This window comes from Leguminivora glycinivorella, chromosome 22, assembly GCF_023078275.1.
Source record: "Leguminivora glycinivorella isolate SPB_JAAS2020 chromosome 22, LegGlyc_1.1, whole genome shotgun sequence".
NCBI lineage: Eukaryota > Metazoa > Arthropoda > Insecta > Lepidoptera > Tortricidae > Leguminivora > Leguminivora glycinivorella.
This window is the reverse complement of record NC_062992.1, coordinates 2030839-2049697: the sequence shown is the minus strand read 5'-3', so window position 1 is coordinate 2049697 and position 18859 is coordinate 2030839. Positions and strand designations below refer to the sequence as shown.

The following is an 18859-nucleotide window of genomic DNA, read 5'->3' as shown; positions in this document are numbered from 1 at the left end:
AATAACTGTCAAAATTAATTTTCTGAACTTTTTGCTGATACGGAATTAATATGAAATTGAGTCTCACTCAATTGTTCTAAAATGATCAATGGACTCTATTGTCAAATTAAAGGTGACAGCTAGTAACTAGAGTTGCCAAAAGCAACTGAGTAGCTACTGACGCCACGGCCAACTCATTTATTTACTTTACATATTTTTATCAGACTTAATAAAATTTTTATTCAAAATGTTCATGTTTCTCGAACAGTTGTCCCTTATGTTTTATTTCTGAATGGTATATAGTACCTACATTACGATACAAGTGCAGAAACTCGTGTCGAATTTTTGACAGCTTGTTTAGGATTTCCTCTTCGCACGTGTATCGTACGATGTTTTTCAGTGCCTACCCTACATAATGACCCTTTGAAATTTCGACCTGACAGAAATAGCCTGGTATGCGAACTTGTTCTGAAAAACACCATACATGTAAGAACTGAAATAGTAGGTACATTATTAACATTTGGCATTTTCGCGAGAATAATCACCAAAAATATTTTTTCTAAGGTAGGTAAAATTTATGGTTTTCCTACTCAGAATCACGAGTCCTTTCGATCTGGGGCAAAAAACAAGAAATAAAAAAATGGTCCCGAAATTTTCTATTATTTCGCATACTTTTCACTTTGTAACCGCAGCACAAAGTGTTTGAAAAATGGTAACGAAGTGGGAAAAATTAAGTTTTTTTTGCAAATTCAACAAGCTGCAAATTCCACTTCATGCCAATTGAAATTTAAGAAAATTCATCTTTAGATATGCAAATTCGTCTATTTAACACAACATGCTGCAAATACTTTTTTTTTTTGCAAATGCAACATTTCAGAAATTCAACTTCTGGCTGGACACCACCTCAACTCACTGGCACCTCAGATACTACGCGAAGACCAATCAACATAGACTTACATTAGATTATAATTATATTGTCTTCGGTTAGGACGATAGTTATTTATTACTCATGAAATAAAACTAGCTTTTAATGTCGTCGTCGGAAAACATCAGGATATATTTATAAGTAAATTAATTATACGCGATTTAATCTCTTTTCATTCTTAGAAAGAACGTTGAGTTTGCGGTCCCTTCATTGTTACACGGATCAGAATTAGGGTCCATGTAATGAACGTCCGTGTACCCGTGCTACGTCGTATGTCCAAATTCATGGAATTTAATTTTGAAATGAATATTGCTAATCACAACAATAAATTGCTGTAATATTAAAAAAAAAAAGATGATAATTGCTTATTATTAACAATAAATATGGCAGGGATGGAACTTGGCAGGAAGAAGAAGTAATAGCTTGTATAATTAATTAATTATGCAATCATGCGCTTATTGTTATGATTTTTTAATGTAAGGTACAGCGGGGCAAATCTCGACTGGGGGCAAATGTAACTGGTCCATTTTTTTCATGTTTTACAATGCTTGAATTATTAATTAGAGTGTCCACTGGGGGCGATACGAGATTTTGTCACTAAAATACCGGTTGAAAATAAGAATTTTCTGAATTCGAACGCGTGAGACTCAAAAGCCGGCCCGCTTATATATGGTAGGCGTGTGCAGTGGATCTATGTAGAACTCATCATCATGTATGTAATAAATAAACGTTTCTTAGAAATAAACAGATTTTTTTATCATAATATAAAATGGATCAGTTACAATTTCCCCCAGTCAAGATTTGCCTCTCTGTACCTTACCTGGTACTATGATTATAACAGATATACCCATTTTAGACTAGCGGTCCCGTATGGTATCACTTAAATTCATTTGATTGAATTGATTGAAGTTTGTGTGTCTTGTAATTCGATAAAAGCTACTAACATTACGTACACTTTGTTTTATTGTAAATTATTAATTTTCTGTATTTACATTACAATTAGGGAACAAATCAAATTATTTTATTGAATATTTTTCGATTTTTTTTTTTTTTCAAGTAATCACACTAGTTCACACTACTATATTAATTATAAATTTAAATAGATATCATACACGAAAGAAAAAACGACAGGGCCCACCAGGGGCCACTGGTGGCTGAGCCGGGAATCGAACCCGGGTCTTCAGCTTATGCGGCTAACGTCCTTACCACTAGACCACTCGCCCGCCCCCGGGTGGCGCCCCCGGCTATATTTAAATTTTATTTAAATTTATAATTTCTTTATTTACATTAATTATCGCCTAGCCAACTTATTTCGAAGATGGGGTAAGTTAACTAAGAGTCTGGAGTTTAGAAAATCGAATAGATACGTGTTATAATTGCAAATAAATACTTGCGTCAAAAATAAAGGGTTTAGAGACCCGAATAGTTCTTCTATCTGTAACAACAATTATTTTCATTAAATTGATTCAAACATCAAAGATATATGAGCTGAAGCCAAAAGTTAGTCAACTATCCCCGGTCTCCCCTAACCTACTTTTTAGGGTTCCGTAGTCAACTAGGAACCCTTATAGTTTCGCCATGTCTGTCTGTCCGTCCGTCCGTCCGTCCGTCCGCGGATAATCTCAGTAACCGTTAGCACTAGAAAGCTGAAATTTGGTACCAATATGTATATCAATCACGCCAACAAAGTGCAAAAATAAAAAATGGAAAAAAAATGTTTTATTAGGGTAGGGGGGCCCCTACATGTAAAGTGGGGGCTGATATTTTTCTTCATTCTAACCCCAACGTGTGATATATTGTTGGATAGGTATTTAAAAATAAATTAGGGTTTACTAAGATCGTTTTTTGATAATATTAATATTTTCGGAAATAATCGCTCCTAAAGGAAAAAAAGTGCGTCCCCCCCCTCTAACTTTTGAACCATATGTTTAAAAAATATGAAAAAAATCACAAAAGTACAACTTTATAAAGACTTTCTAGGAAAATTATTTTGAACTTGATAGGTTCAGTAGTTTTTGAGAAAAATACGAAAAACTACGGAACCCTACACTGAGCGTGGCCCGACACGCTCTTGGCCGGTTTTTATTAAATGTAGTCTAACATGTCTACCTATGATATATTATTATGTTGAAAAGGTCTGTTTGTTAATAAATACTTATAACAGATTTTTATAGTATTTTCTTACTTTTACCAGGGGCGGCTCACTCCGCGCTTTTATCGCCGCGCTACAAGTACATGTTGGCGGCCGCGAATTCGCGGCCCATTCAGTGGTGACGACTTTCGCGCCGCACAATAAAATTCAATGTCGCCTGCTCGCGTGCGGTCCGTTTGTTAATGTAGGTAAAAAATTAGAATGGCGGCATTTTGTGGACATCAAAGGAGTGAGCCTTCTGTACTTGTACTATTATATATTCTGTGCTTTTACCTCTGTGCGAGGCTAGCGGTCTCATATGGTACCAGCAATCATTCCAAAAACCGAAGGTCACACATTTTTTTACTCAAATATTGTTACCTTTAGTCAAATAAACCATAGATATATTTAAAGAACTACAAACATTGGATTTAACAAAAACACTCACTCAATGGGGCTAAGTATCTTGATTGTGTACACTTATGAGGACACCGTGAATCAATATACATTTTAAATAAAGAATAACGATTAAATGGCGGTATGGTCTCAGTCGTTGGAGGTATACATACAGTACCTGTACAAGATAAAATATACTACTGTGTATAATGTATAATACAAACTATGCCAAGCATAACCAAATAAGGATGTAATTCTGAAAATAAGTGATTGAAATAAACAATTTGGTAGTTATGTTGTTTTATTTTATATGTATTCAAGGAGATGAAGAATACAGGTATGCTATGTGCAAATTTCTTTTTTGATGATTTTTAATTGCAAGAATCCATTTGACCTCAATGGTCTGGAATCCAATTAAAATCGTAGGCAAGCTCGGGTGCCAAATGATATTATAAGATTAGGAATAATAGGAATGCATCCTTAAAATTAACGTAACTAAGAAAACAACGTGTAGAATATTCATATGTCTTGAGAGAATCTGTATCTCTCTCAGTTTTTCTCACTCAGAAGGTGGATCTTCAACACGTCTCGGGTAGTCCGGCGGTTCCTCTTTCTGCAGCCAAGATGAAAGCGAAACCTTGTCCTGGTTGTTGACATTTAACTGAAAGTTTAAAGAAATTTAGTGGGTAGTAAAATCACGTTTTTAAAACAAAGATGTCAAATCAGGTAAACAGCTGAACATAAAAAAATCTCTTTAATCGAACTGAAAGAGAGAGAGGCTTTATAACAACAAAAATAGGGTGTGAAATTATTGAAGAATTCGATACGACTGGACGATAATTTCAAGAACAGAGAGGATTGAGGCCCAAATTAATAAGTAGTTATGACTTATGAATGCTAATTGTTACCAGAACTGGTTTCAGACAATACGTATGTTGTCCCATAAACATAGTAAAAAATCTAGGTATTAGGAACCCTTTTACTCAAAAACTGTCCGTAGTTGAAGCTGTAGACAGATCCTTAGTCATTAACATATTATCTTCATCAATTTTCACAGCTAGGTAGTACCTATCTAGTACGTATAGAGTACCTATCTCTGCTGACATTAGAATCCCCTTAGTCAAAGTCCAATCCATCAGAAAGGTATTAATTTTATTTATTATTTTAAGCCAAGCTCAGTTTAGTCAAGACTAATTTAAAACTGTAAATTAAACATAAACGCACTGGCTAGCTCAAACTAACGTACAAGGTAAATCAACTGATGATTATTTTATTTTACATTTTGTCAGAGTTTCGTTTCCTTTCAACCCCTTATTTGCCAAGTCTGGCATAGAAACATGAGTAGTTTCATGCGCTCTGCCTACCTCTTTATGGGATACAGGCTGATTGTATGTATATTTGTAAATATTATTTTATGTAAACTTTATTGCACAATTCATTAAAAAAGTACAAAATTCGAACTTATTTACTGACAAGTTTTATGTGATAGATCAGTAAAAAACCTGAAGCTGTAAAAACAACCTAACAAAACCATCATATTTAGAATAAAACTGATGTAATATAACACAAAATTAAAGTTTTTGAAATATAGAACGTTAACTAAGGTTTTTTTTAGCAAAGTTAAAATCTTTAGTATAGTATGATTTAGGGGAGTGTACAAGTTTGTAATGGGGTGGCAACGCGCATGTGACACTCTTTGAGTTGCAGGCGTCCATAGGTTACGGTAACCGCTTTCCATCAGGCGGATCGTATGCTTGTTTGCCACCGACATAGTATAAAAAAATAAATAAAAAAAACCTAAATTATTTAGTTAAATTGATAACCAAGGTACAAATTTTGTTTAGTTTTTTTTTTATATTGTGAGATGTGTATCATAATAACCTAGAGGAACTACACTGTTCAGTTTTATAAATAGTGGCTAAAAATTAGTGGAAATTAAAATATGAAATAAAAGTTTATCATAATACAGACTTAGGTATATACCTACGCTTACTTTGTACCTTATGCTCGTTTAGCATGTCGTGTACTGGATATAATGAACTAATAAATATTATGCATTATTTGTATAAAATCCTTTAACTGATGGTATCTGAAATAAAAACTTAGGTACACAATAAATATAGACTAACTTAAAAATAACCAAATAATCCACCAAAATGAATTCCCACGGGAAGTACGAGTAATTAGTCAACTATGCCTATTACATCAATATTACTCGCTAAATTCTTTGGCCAAGGAATGGACCAAGCCTAGGGTTTCCTAGTACTATCGAAGAGGACCTTCTTTATATATTATCTGAAGTAACTCTCTAACTTCACCATACCCGTCCAGTCTACTACATATTAGTAATGATCAATCCTTCTAAGTAGTACTAGTACCTATCAAATACCAGAAGCGATGTTATGCCTTATCGTATACTCCTTATGCTAAGAAATGATGATGGTTACACGTCGTCCTGTAGAAACAAACCCATTCGTTGTTTGTGAAATTTCTTAAAAATATTTATTAACATGTAAATATTTGTCTCTTAACTATTTAAAAACGCACTATAGAATAAATAGCTTTTTGGTTTTTCACCGGGCAAGTTGCCCAGAGATTCCTTGTACTTACTTACTTTTACAGACATGATTTATGTTTTAGTTATGAAGATGACGGTTAATGCAGTACAAGGATATTTTCCATACCATCTTCGATTCCTATTTCTATATACCTCTATATAGAAAAAAATGGAGTAGGTATATATAATTGGTCGCTTATCTACCTAACAAATAAATAAAAAGTGGTAACGGTTCGGGAATCAGCAGATATCACATACGTCAGTATACCACAGGTCGATATTCGAGTCTCTACACTTTTTATTGCATTTTTCTAAACACTCTCTCATCCGTCACTATCCGATGACATCACGGCGCTTTTTAGTGGCAAGGACGAACCTGTTTAGTCGGACCTGATTACAGTCTTCTAATCACATGTAAAAGCTACCACATAAGTACCATTCTTTAACACATGAGCTTCTTCTACTCCATGCTTTTAACATTGTGCTTAAAACTATAAACTTAAAACTATACATACATACACACAACATACATACAATCACGCCTGTATCCCATGAAGGGGTAGGCAGAGCACATAAAACTACTCAACTTCTCTACTTAAAACTATGTGTATATTAAAAGACGTAGTACCTTGAAGTTTCTGGGCCTTATAGTATTGTTCGAAAATAAATGAATATTCTATTTCGGAACACCTGAACCTTGCAAAAAAAATTTACCGGATTATCAAATGAAAGTAAGAAAACTAATTAACGTTTGCCTCCTAGATAGTTATGATTACCAAGACCTGTTCTCTGTCAAAAGAAAAAGGTACCCGTTCTAAATGTCTGCTTGTGTATTCGTGTAGTCCCGGCAGTGCTAAGTTGCCGAGGTACCGAACCCGTCCTTTACAGAATGATTTACATTCCTCACTGTTATAAAATTAAAAACGCATCCATTCTACTGTACGTAGAAAGCAAACTGATCTGAATCTGAATCTTATTCATAATCCAAAACATTAGAGAGACTTTGGTGATAATACAAAAGTCACTACAAGTGTGCCGTTCAAATTTGAGAAGTTCCCTTGATCTTTCATGGATTGGTATCCAAAGGAGATCACCAAAACTCCAGCATGATCGAAATCTGACTTGAAACCTCAAAGTGCTTAAAAAACTTAACTCGTTAAATTCGTCGTTGAAGAGTTCCGCTCTGATCATCATAAACTGTTCCACTTCACCATATGTGACTGTTTTGAATGGAAATGCATGATGTTCTAATAAAACACAAAAATCACTATATATTATGCGCCTTTCAGACTTTAGGAGTTTTCTCGATTTCTCCAGAATCCAATTATCAGAACTGGCTTTCAATAATATGTACATACACTAAAAAAAAATCGAAACCTGTCTACTTAGTAACAAACATCAAACATTACACACGAATTGATAAATGATAACCTCCTCGAAATTTGGAAGTTGGTTAAAAACACAAGTTTTTAAAATTGATAATTAAAACTAGGTACCTTATATTATTTAAATTACCTTTTACAATTTTTTTTATACCACGTCGGCGGCAGGTAAGAGGAAAAGAGGTCACCGGAAACTTTGGACACCTGCAACTCAAGGGGTGTCACATGCACGTTGCCGACCCATTAGAAACTAAGTACACTCCTTTTTTGAAGAATCCATACTGTAGTTCATCGGAAATACCAAAACTATGCTTTATTTCGTGCTACCCTAATAAGGAATTCTGGTAGTGATCGCATACATCGATAAGACAGCCTGTTGCTGCCTTTATTTTCAATGTAATTCTGTTATTAAATTTGTAAACCTGTTATCTTTGTGGGGCAATAAAGAAGATTAACTTATTTACTTACTTAAAAAGTAAAGTAGTGTGTAAGTGCGTTTTTACATTATCCGATCCGATATCGGATGTAGGAAAGATTTCAAAATAAAAAAATCAAAGATGGTGGCGTAAATATACGGGACATGGGATGGGTCCGACATCCGATATCGGAACGGATGATGTGAAAACGCACTACTAAGAGAAACTATGTAAGAGACATAGAGTCATCGAGTATTTTGCCGAACACGCAGAAAATAGACGGGCCGAACCGCACCAGAAAGGTTCCTTTTGTGCCTATGTTTGGTATGAAACCCTAAAAAAGAGAAAGCCAATTCTTAGGTTTATTTTACAGTTCTGGATTAAGCTTGAGTTTAGCTATATATAAACAATAATAATAACATTTGTCGGACACTATCCCGGTGAGTCACTCGGGCACATTGCACAGACATGACCTCATAACTAGGATAATTCACCAGCAGTTAGTATTTTCCATACAATCTTGTGGACCGCGAAGTACCGTACTACAAGTAGGTACTTACTACTTACCTGCGCCAGTTCTCGAAAATGGACGAGATACTTGGTTGATTCGACGATCATCGTCGTTTCGGCGAACAATCTCATAGGCAAAAGTGAGCGACACTCGCTAGGGGTGAGATGCAGAAGGCGGTACTCCTGTACACGGCGCGTAGGTCGGTCACCTTGGGCCCTGCCTGCCCCGCTGCTGGATGTATTTAAAAAATAACCATGTACCTGGAGTCTGTCTTTTCCCTTTCTTATACCATTGTTTTTGTATCTTTTGTATTTTTAGCATAAGCTACAGAAAATATTTTGACATACCAACGTCAACGAGTTTTAATCACAGACAACCGCAGAACAGAAAGATCACTGCACAGACCATACAGGTTGTTTGATAGCGAAGTACGTACTAAGTAGAAAATATCAAAGAATTATAGCAGAGAACGACATAATTACTTATGTTTTAATAGCCAAGCCGAAACGGCAGATTTAACATTTTAAAATTGTACTGAAACACATCCAACTTATCAGTACGTATAAAACCATGAGTCGTTTATGTAAATGGCCTTGGAGATGATGAAATGAGAAAATGAGCCAAATAAATATCTGTAAGTACTCCTCACACTAATAAATACCCTTGGCGGGATTCGAACAAGGGACATCAGCTTTAGCAGGCCGGCAGGGCCAGTCCAATCCAATATGTACAAGGATTTCACTCCAGAGTTGTGGGTTCAAATCCCGTTGCGTGGCCAACCAACTTAAACATTGTAATTTTTTTTATTGCAATATCTATTCTTATTTCTCAATGAATGTATTTTTTTATTTTTGTTTTATTTTATTTCACTTATAATTGTGTAAATTATGTACAACACACAAAACAACATTGTATACATTAGGTTAGGCTCCCTCAGAAAAGGTTTTCTTCTTTTGAAGATGAATTAATATTAATTTCTTTATTTTATAATTTATTTGGTATAATAAGAAAGAAAAAAAAAACAAACAGTAGAAATTTCGAAATAAAATGGAAAAAAATCACCTAGAAGTTAGCATATTTAGCTGATGGCTGGTACCACAGGGCCACGGACACATTATCGTTCCTGTCGAAATTTCATAGCATCTTGTAACTCAAATAGTATAGAGTTTGACGTAGCTTTGGCAATACGCACACATGCGTATATATAATAAATATACAAAATGAACGTAGTTTATGGAAAAGGATCTAACCCACAAACATTGCCAATAGAATTTAAACTTTCTGACAATAACAATAGTCATTCATTTCAATGGCAATTTTATGTAGATAAATCCTTTTCGCTAAACTACGTCCAAATTTTCGTAATTATAAATTGTCAAAAACGCTGCGCGATTTGACATAGGTCTTGCCTCCTCGAGGCCCGCCGGCCGTCTGACATTTTTGACAATAAGGACACATGTATACGATTGACGTATGAAAGAAAGAGAAACGAAACCGCATAAAATGGCCGTTTTCTGTTGAATTCATGATATCGTAAATGATGATAAATCTTTGTATATACGATAATAAAAAATATTTCCTTCTACGAGAGACTAGATAATTTGGAAACCTTCACTTTAAAGTAGGTTAGACTGATTAAAGTTGCATATTTTTTTCACAATGTTAGTTAAACGAAAAATTAAGGCCTTACTTTGGATTAAATTTCTATCGAGAAAATTGTAAGCATTCGTGTTTCGAGCTGTACAAAAATTTCAATCATATAGTCAAGATATACATATCCAAAAATCAGATCTCTAGGTTTCCGGGGCTAAGCACACCAGTGAATCTAAAATCCTAATATTTATCGATGCATGGCCTTAACTGGCCCCGTAGCCGAATGGCATTTCTCCGACGCCAAACGAAAGCGATACGCCGCTGGCTCTGTCGCGCCAATACGCAAGCGCGATAGAGATAGATATCTACTAGCGCTTCGTTTCGTGAGCGTTTCGTGAGCGATTGTGCCATTCGGCTAGCCACCCTGAAGTTACCGCCACCGACTCAATTGGTTGGCATTTAAGTTCTTCGAGGTTTGATGTGACATTAAGTGGCTCTGTGGGCCAGTCCTCGGGGGACTTTAAAAGAAATGATGGGCCAAAAAACCACCGATGTGAAAGGGTTAGATCAATTGGACGAAGTCTAGTTGCGTCATCAGCCACATTTAAGTCTGTCGGTACCCAGTGCCAGTCTTTGACAGCAGAATTTTCTAATATTTCACCTAGGCGGTGGGCAACAAAAGGCTTAAACGCTCGTGCATCACTACGCAACCATTGGAGGACAGTCATCGAATCGGTCCAAAAATATGTACGCGTTGGTTTTTTACGATGGCTGTCCTTGATAACGAGTGCTAATCGAGAAGCTATCAAAACGGCTTGTAACTCCAATCGCGGGATAGATATAGGTTTAAGTGGGGAGACCCTCGTTTTACTTGCGATGAGAATGAGCTCGATGCTGCCGTCAGGGTACACTAAGCGCCAATATGCGACACAGGCGTAGGCAAGCTCACTCGCATCCGCAAAAACATGCAGTTCTCGATATGAAGGTTCCGAGCCTTTTATTTTTGAATACCAACGCGGGATCTTCAACGAAGAAACTTTTAAAAGTTCTTGGAACCATTCAAACCACTTAGATGATTCGGTCTGTGGGAGTTCGGTGTCCCAATCAATGTTAGATCTCCAAGTCTGTTGGAACAAAATTCGTCCCTTTATAACTATAGGACCTAAAAGACCCAATGGGTCGTACGCGCGCATGACATGTGACAGAACTTTTCGTTTTGTTAGTGAACTAGGAACGGTTTCAAGTAAACCTGTGCGAAAACCTAACATGTCTAAAGTAGGGTTCCATGCTATGCCTAGGGCTCGGATGCTGTTGGCGGATTCCCCAAGATCGATTTCTAACGGCTGAGTGGCTCTAAGGTCCTCGGGGACAAGTTTTAGGGCCTCTGGCGCGTTAGAAATCCATCCTCGCATCTCGAAACAAGCAGCATTGTGCACGGTAACAATGTCTGCCGCTAACTGAGCCGCTTCGTCGACGCCATCTTGAGAGTCAATATAGTCATCCATGTAGTGGTTGAACAAAATGGCGTCCACAGCTAGCGGGTATAAATCGGCATGTTCAAGAGCGTTTTTGTTTTTTATAAATTGCGCGATAAAGGGGCTACAGCAGGCGCCGAAGATGACAGACGTCATTCTGTACTCCTTAATAGCGATCGTTTTATCGGGTCTCCACAGAAATCGAAGAGCGTCCCTATCTTGCTCTCTTACTCGCACTTGGGGAAACATCTCTTTAATATCTGCGGTTATTCCCACACGACATTCCCTAAAGCGAAACAGGACTTTCAGCAGAGGTTGAAGAAGATCAGGACCTGATAGCAATAAGGAGTTCAGGCTGACTCCTTCATTCTTGGCTGCTGCGTCATGGACTACACGAACCTTTTGTTTTTGAGGGTGGTAAACACCGAAATGAGGAAGGTAGAGGCGAATGTTGTCAGATTTGTTATTGTACTGCGCGTAGTAGGTCTCTGGTGTACATTCCTCGGCGTAACCTTTTCTGAACCTGAAGAGTTTCTGCCGAGGGTCTAGGGAATCCAGGATATGAGGAGATCACAAAACACGTCCGTTCAGTATTACGTTTAATCCATCGTCAAACAATGTGAGAAATCTACCCTCTATTGTAGAAACCTAAATCTACCCACATACATTACACCCTCACCCTTAATTAATAATACACGTTTTTCTTACAACTAGGTACGTGTAGTATGCTATTTGTAACAAAATAAATGGGATACAATATTTAATCGAACTCGAAGCCATATCTTTGCACGGGTTTACGCATGCGCTTGGGTCGGTCCGCAGGAGACGCATTACATTCCGTGCGACTGGGTACGGCGTCTTGAGACCCGATTTCTATAGATGGCTGAGGTGGTTCCTTAAGATCGGGTTCCACCACAGAGTCCGGCGCGCGCAAGCTCTGACTTGCCTCAGTCCCGTTAACTGCGGGTGCGGATTCCTCGCCTGGCGCCTCCTCCGACACCTCTGGCAGGGCCACTGTATAACTACTACGCCTTTTTTTAATCTGGTCTAAATGCCTTTTTAGTTGTGGACCACTTCCCCTAGCTATAATAAAATTCCGGGACCCTACTTTCTCCTTAACCAGACCACTTACCCAGCTTCCCCCGGCATGATCTCGCGCCCATACGTTATCGCCTACATTAAGTTCCCTGGGTTTACCTCCCGCGTTATACACCTGTTTGTCTTGAGCTTGCTGTACCCTAGATTCGACCTGCCGAGTACCCCTTAATAAGTCTAGCCTCGATCGCAGCCGTCTCCGTTGTAACAACATAGCTGGAGCAGACCCCGTGGAACCGTGTTCGACGTTCCTGTACATCATGAGATATGCTTGAAGAGCTTCATCGACGTCACAACCATCTCGAAGTGCCTTTTTGATGGCTCGCTTGCATAATTTCACCGCGTTTTCCGCGGCGCCGTTCGAGGCCGGATGGTAAGCTGGCGTGAACGTCATTTTGATACCGTTAGTTTCCATAAAATGTGCGTACTCTTTAGAAGTGAACGGAGGACCATTGTCCGAAACTACCTCTACCGGTAACCCAAAGCGGGCAAAAGTCTCACGTAACGCTTTAATTACTCCCCTAGCAGTCGTTTTAGCCATTTTGAATATTTCCAACCATTTAGTTGTAGAATCTACAATGACTAGAAAAGTTTCACCATGAAAAGGACCCAGGAAATCAACATGTAAACGTGACCAGGGCTCCGGATGGTACGGCCACGGTTGCGGCGGCGCTCGCGGCGGCGCGGCGCCCTCTAGCGCGCACGTCGTGCACTGCTTACCTAACTCCTCGATATCGCTATCTATTCCGGGCCACCACATCACGCTACGGGCTAAGCTCTTCATTTTCACTATACCTAAATGGCCAACATGTAATTCTTTGAGTAACTTACTTCTCAAGGCCTCTGGAACGACTAACCTATAACCCCAAATTATGCAACCCCGGTCTATATACAATTCATTGCGCCGCAGGTAATATGGTTTAAGAGCTTCCTCGTCACAACTAGCAGGCCAGCCGGATAATACAAACAGAAAAACTTTCTTTAGTACTTCATCCTTACTAATGTGATCTTGTACCATTTTCCTCGTAATCGGCAGGAAGTTTTGGATAAAATTTAAATATGTCACTTCCTTTCGTTGTTTTTTCTCCTTACCCACTGGCAAGCGAGATAAAGCATCGGCCGCGTTCCCTTCACTGCGCACATACTCAATGGTATAATCGTAACCAGCTAGAATAACTGCCCACCTCTGCATACGACTTGCAGCCATTACAGGTACTCCTACCTTATCGCCGAAAATTGTCACCAAGGGCTTATGGTCCGTTCTTAGAATAAACTTCCTACCATATAAGTACTGGTGAAATTTTCGGACCCCATAAATTATTGAAAGTGCTTCTCGTTCAATTTGCGAATACGACTTCTCCGCGGCGTTCAGTACCCGCGACGAGTACGCTATCGGCCGCTCGATAGCGCCCGTGCCGCCGGCGCAGGGCACGAGGTGCGATATCACAGCGCCAACCCCTACACTACTCGCGTCTGTAGTCAGAATCAGGGGAAGGTCTGGTGAATAATGCGCTAATATATCGCCCGAAACCAACATACGCTTTACCTCCTTAAACGCGCGCATGCAAGCGTCACTCCACTCGTACTTCACTTCTTTTCGCAAAAGCGCGTAGAGGGGCGTGAGAATGGTACTTATATTTGGTACGAACTTCGCATAGTACATTACTAAACCTAAAAATGACCGCAATTCTGACACATTATTAGGAACCGGTACCTGTTTGATCGCTTCAATTTTTTCAGGGCATGTATGCACGCCGTGCTTACTAATTACGAAACCGAGATACGTTACAGAGTCAGCAAAAAACGTACATTTGTCCTTTTTAACCTTTAGACCGTATTTCCTTAACCTTTCAAACACCTCGTAAAGCGTGTCTATGTGCGATCGGTCGTCGACCCCTGTTATGATCAAGTCATCTAGGAAGACACCTACCCTGGGCATGTCTGCAAACAACTGTTCGAGTTTTCTTTGGAAAATACCAGGACTAGACGCTAGCCCATATATTAACCTATTGTACATAAATAAACCCTTATGGGTATTAATAACCGTATACTTCTTAGACTCATCATTTAATTCAAACTGGGCGTAAGCTTGCGACAGGTCTAATTTTGTGAATTTAATTCCCCCGTGTAATTTAGTCAGCAAATCTTCTACTTTCGGCAAAGGATAGTGGTCCACTTCTAGACATTTATTTAGCGTTAATTTAAAATCAGCACATACCCTTATGGTGCCATCTTTCTTAACTACCGGGACTATAGGCGTGGCCCAGTCGGAGGTGGCGACCGGCGTGATGATCCCGTCGCGCTCCATCTGGTCGAGCGCGCGCTCCACCGGCTCGCGCAGCGCGTACGCCAGCGGGCGCGCGCGCAGGAACAGCGGCCGCGCGCCCGGCCGCAGGTGGAACCCGACCGTGCCGCCCGTGAACCGGCCCAAGCCCCCCGCAAACACCTCACAGTATCTGGAACTAAATTCCGCCTCATCAAACAACTTGTTTACATTAACCACTTGTTTACATTCTAAACTTTCTAATTTAGCCCTATCTATAATATTAAACGCCCTTATCCAGCGTCTACCTAATAGGCTAGTTTTACCATTTTCAATAACATATAAGTCTAATTCTTTACACATTCCATTACACTGCACATTCGCTGTTATTTTACCTACAGGTTTTACCTTAACATCTACACTATAATAATTCAACACTAAATTAGTTCTTTGTAATTTGCAATGAGAGAATAACTTTTTATAACACTCTAAACTTATACACGAAATCGCAGCACCGGTGTCTATTTCCATTTTTAACCACTTTCCGGCAATGTTAACATCTATGGTGTATGGTTCACATACAAGCGAATCGCTGCTACTTAACGGAAAAATGTTTACCTCTTCGCTGCCGCTGCTGTCTCCGCTGTCCGAATTGTCCCAATACACACCCTTCTCCTCCCTCACGTTGTATAGAGACGAATTTCCCCGCAACTTAGGACATACCCTTTTTAAGTGTCCCTCTTGGTTACACACTCGACAGACATATTTCTTAAATTTGCATCTGTCGGCTTCATGCTTCGCTCCGCACACTTTACATGCTCCATTTAACTCCGTGTTATTGTTTTGCCCGAAGCCTCGCCACTTCCCGCTATCCGCTCCGCTTATGGCGCTTGGACCGCCGCCGCCCGTTATCTTCCCGCGGCTCGCTCGGCCCGCTGTGGCTCGCCCGCCGTCCGGCGCCGCCGCCCGGCCTCGGCCGGCCCGACCCACATGATGCACCGATGTCGTCGCACTCGCTGGCATACTGTCGCTGGTTCGACTCCGAGCACAGTCCTCCACTAGCGCCGCGTTGACCTCGGCCGCCTCCATGGCCACGGCGAGCTTGTACGCCCGATCGAAAGTGATCGTGTCGTCCTCCGTGAATAACTTCTGTCTAATGTCATCATTTAACAGACCGCACACGAACTGATCTCTCAAGTTTTCCTTCAAACTATCCCCTGTGAAACTGCAGTCCTTACTAAGTTTTTTAAGGTCCGTTACGAAGTTCGCAATATTTTCATCATGTTTTTGCACACGCTGACGGAATTTAAAACGTTCTGCGAGCAAACTAGGCTTTGGATTTAAATGACCCTTCATTAACTCGACCAGCTGATCATACGTTTTACTAGCTGGTTTCGCGGGTGTGCACAAGTTCACCATTAGTTCATAAGCGTCACCGCCCATCACTGTTATCAGCGTAGCCACTTTCATGTCAGTTTTAACCTCGTTTGCCACGAAATATTGTTCTAAACGGTCAACATACAGTTCCCAGTTGTCATTGTTAAGGTCAAACGGCCCGACCTTTCCCACCGGCATATCGTACACTGTCTATAACAAACTAAACACTTATCAAATGCACTGATGTCCAATTGTTCTCGTCGCCACTGAAGAGTTTCTGCCGAGGGTCTAGGGAATCCAGGATATGAGGAGATCACAAAACACGTCCGTTCAGTATTACGTTTAATCCATCGTCAAACAATGTGAGAAATCTACCCTCTATTGTAGAAACCTAAATCTACCCACATACATTACAGTTATCATATTGTTAATAAATGTATTATATGACTTAGCAAAATCGAGCTCTTTGCACATGCGCCGCTCCAAACTTAAAAAACGTGACATTGCCTGTGGGTAACTATCAGGAACACGCTGTATACCGTCACGCCAAGGCATGCCTACTTCAAATCGACCAGTGGGCAGTCGTATGGCAGTTGCTTCCAAAATGTCGACTGCGCGCTAGTCTAGTTTGCTATGCAATGTTTCCGTTTTTGTGATTCCTATAGAGTCTAGTTTGTATTGTTCTTTGATTAGAGACTCCAAGTTTTCATCATTATTTATTTCTGTGTGTGTGTAATTAATAAATTCAACTAACTTGGTCTTACTAGAGACAACGCCGTACAAAGTCCATCCTAGTGCTGTTAAACAGGCGGCTGGCTCGTTAATACCGCCGACACAAACAGCACGAGCGATTGATAAGTACCAATGTTCGGCGCCTATTAAAACAGTCGGTGTAGCGCTTTTGTATGTTAGAACGTCGACTAAGTCAGTCAAATGTGAAAAGGATTCAAGCGCTTCACGTTTGAGTGACTGCGTCCGCAAACCTAAAGAATCCACGCATCGAGCATTTCTCACTGAAAAGGTCTCATTTGTGTACCTACCTTTAATTTGAAAATCTACGTATGATATAGTAGCCTCACATTGGAGTTGGCACACACCGTTTACCGTTATGGTCTGTTTTGGCCCAGTCGCTCCTATACGCGTGGCAATGCTGGAATCTATGAGACTAGCAGTACTACCGTCATCAAGGAACGCGTAGACGTTACAGGACCCGGCAGGCCCCGTGACAGTGACAGGTAAGATCTTTAAGTGAGCTCGGGAACAGGGAGCTACTTTTGCATTTGACTTTTGTGTGCCGGTAGAGGTAGTAGACACTATTACCTTTTCGTCGGTAGGTTGGTGAGATGACGTGGGGTTATTGTTGGTTTCCTGGGCGTGAATAACGTTGACTAGTGGAGCCGCTGACAATTGTTTATGAAGAAGCGCGTTGTGACGAAGTGGGCAGCCGTCAACGCCGCACGGCCTCACCCGACACGTATTCCACTGGTGTGGACTAGCCTTTAAACACCTATAGCAAACTTTGGCTTCACGTAACCACTGCCATCGTTCATCAACAGATAAAGAATTGAATTTTGAACAATCTTTTATATCGTGATCATTATCACAAAATGCGCATATTTCTTTTTTAATATGTTTGACTTTCGATGACGACTTTGATTGCGTAAAAATATTGTGAATGATTTCGCGCTTATGTATTTTTTCAGCGACATATTGCGGTTGTGTAGCAATAAACTCTGGTGACAAGCCGAAACGAATATGTTGATCGAACTCGCGTTTTAAAAAATCAGACAATATTTCGAGCTTAGGACGCCCTGTGGCATCAAGCGTGGCAAAGTCTGTCCACCGAATTTTCATTGTAGGGTTTAGTTTCCCTAAAACGGCGTGATATAGCTCAGGAGAGTACAAGTACTCTAAATGGTTTAATAACTTGATTGTAGAAATAGAATTGCGTACCTTATTCGACAGTACTCCTAGTTCTTTCAAGTCGTTTCCCAGACGAGGAAGGTTTTTTAAAGAATTGACCTCTTTGTAGACGATGAGCTCGGGGCGGGCGAAGTTGTCCTCGAGAGCGCGCATCACCTCCTCCGGGTCCTCCGTGGACATCAGCAGCGCCGCGACGGCGTCCCGGGCGGGGCCGCGGAGCGCATTGTGGAGCCGATTTATGTTGTCTAGAGGAGAAAAGTTATTTTTAGTTACGTTATATATACGTTTGAATTGTAACCATTGCAGCGTGTTACCAAAAAATTGAGGTAATTCCAGTTTCTTTACACTGGAAGCTGAAGCGAGAGCCTTCGCTGCGGCCGCGGTGTCGGCTACCGCTTGCAGGAGAACAGGTTGGCCAAGCTCCGTGGGGAAGAGCGGGGGCATATAGCCGGCCGCCTCGGACGCTTTGGTGGCATTTACCGGTTCTGATTGACGATGAAGGGGGTTAATAGGGAATGCAGATACCCGAGTGGCCATCGGTGATGGTACCGTATGCTGCCGTGTCACGCCTATCTCATGTAACTCGAAAAACATAGTTTTGAGTAAAATCAGTTTAAAGTTTTTTTTGGTAATTCGATCTGCATTCAATACTGGTGTGGAAATATAAAGAAAAAACTACACAGTTACATTGTAGTAAGTGTAATGCTGATGTAGATGCACAAAAAAAACATATTTTTTGGATATATTTAAAATTATAGGCTATATAGTAGTTAGGCACGACAGGCTCCCCATACAAAGTCTGTTTTGCGACGTCTTGTAACTCAAGTTACAGTAGT

At 40.1% G+C, this 18859-nt stretch overlaps 1 protein-coding gene and 1 non-coding gene across 2 annotated transcripts; both read right to left on the bottom strand.

The window, feature by feature from the left end:
* Window positions 1-2055: 2055 nt before the first annotated feature.
* Trnam-cau lies at window positions 2056-2127 on the bottom strand. Its single transcript has one exon. It is a non-coding gene; the product is annotated as a tRNA-Met (tRNA).
* Window positions 2128-3990: 1863 nt separating this feature from the next.
* On the bottom strand, window positions 3991-18560 carry LOC125238067. The gene is made up of 3 exons (XM_048145356.1): window positions 18054-18560; window positions 10703-11014; window positions 3991-4092 (listed from the first exon to the last, which is right to left on the bottom strand). Exons 1-3 carry the CDS (start codon window positions 18558-18560, stop codon window positions 3991-3993), a joined length of 921 nt encoding a protein of 306 aa, XP_048001313.1.
* Between the last annotated feature and the right edge of the window lie 299 nt (window positions 18561-18859).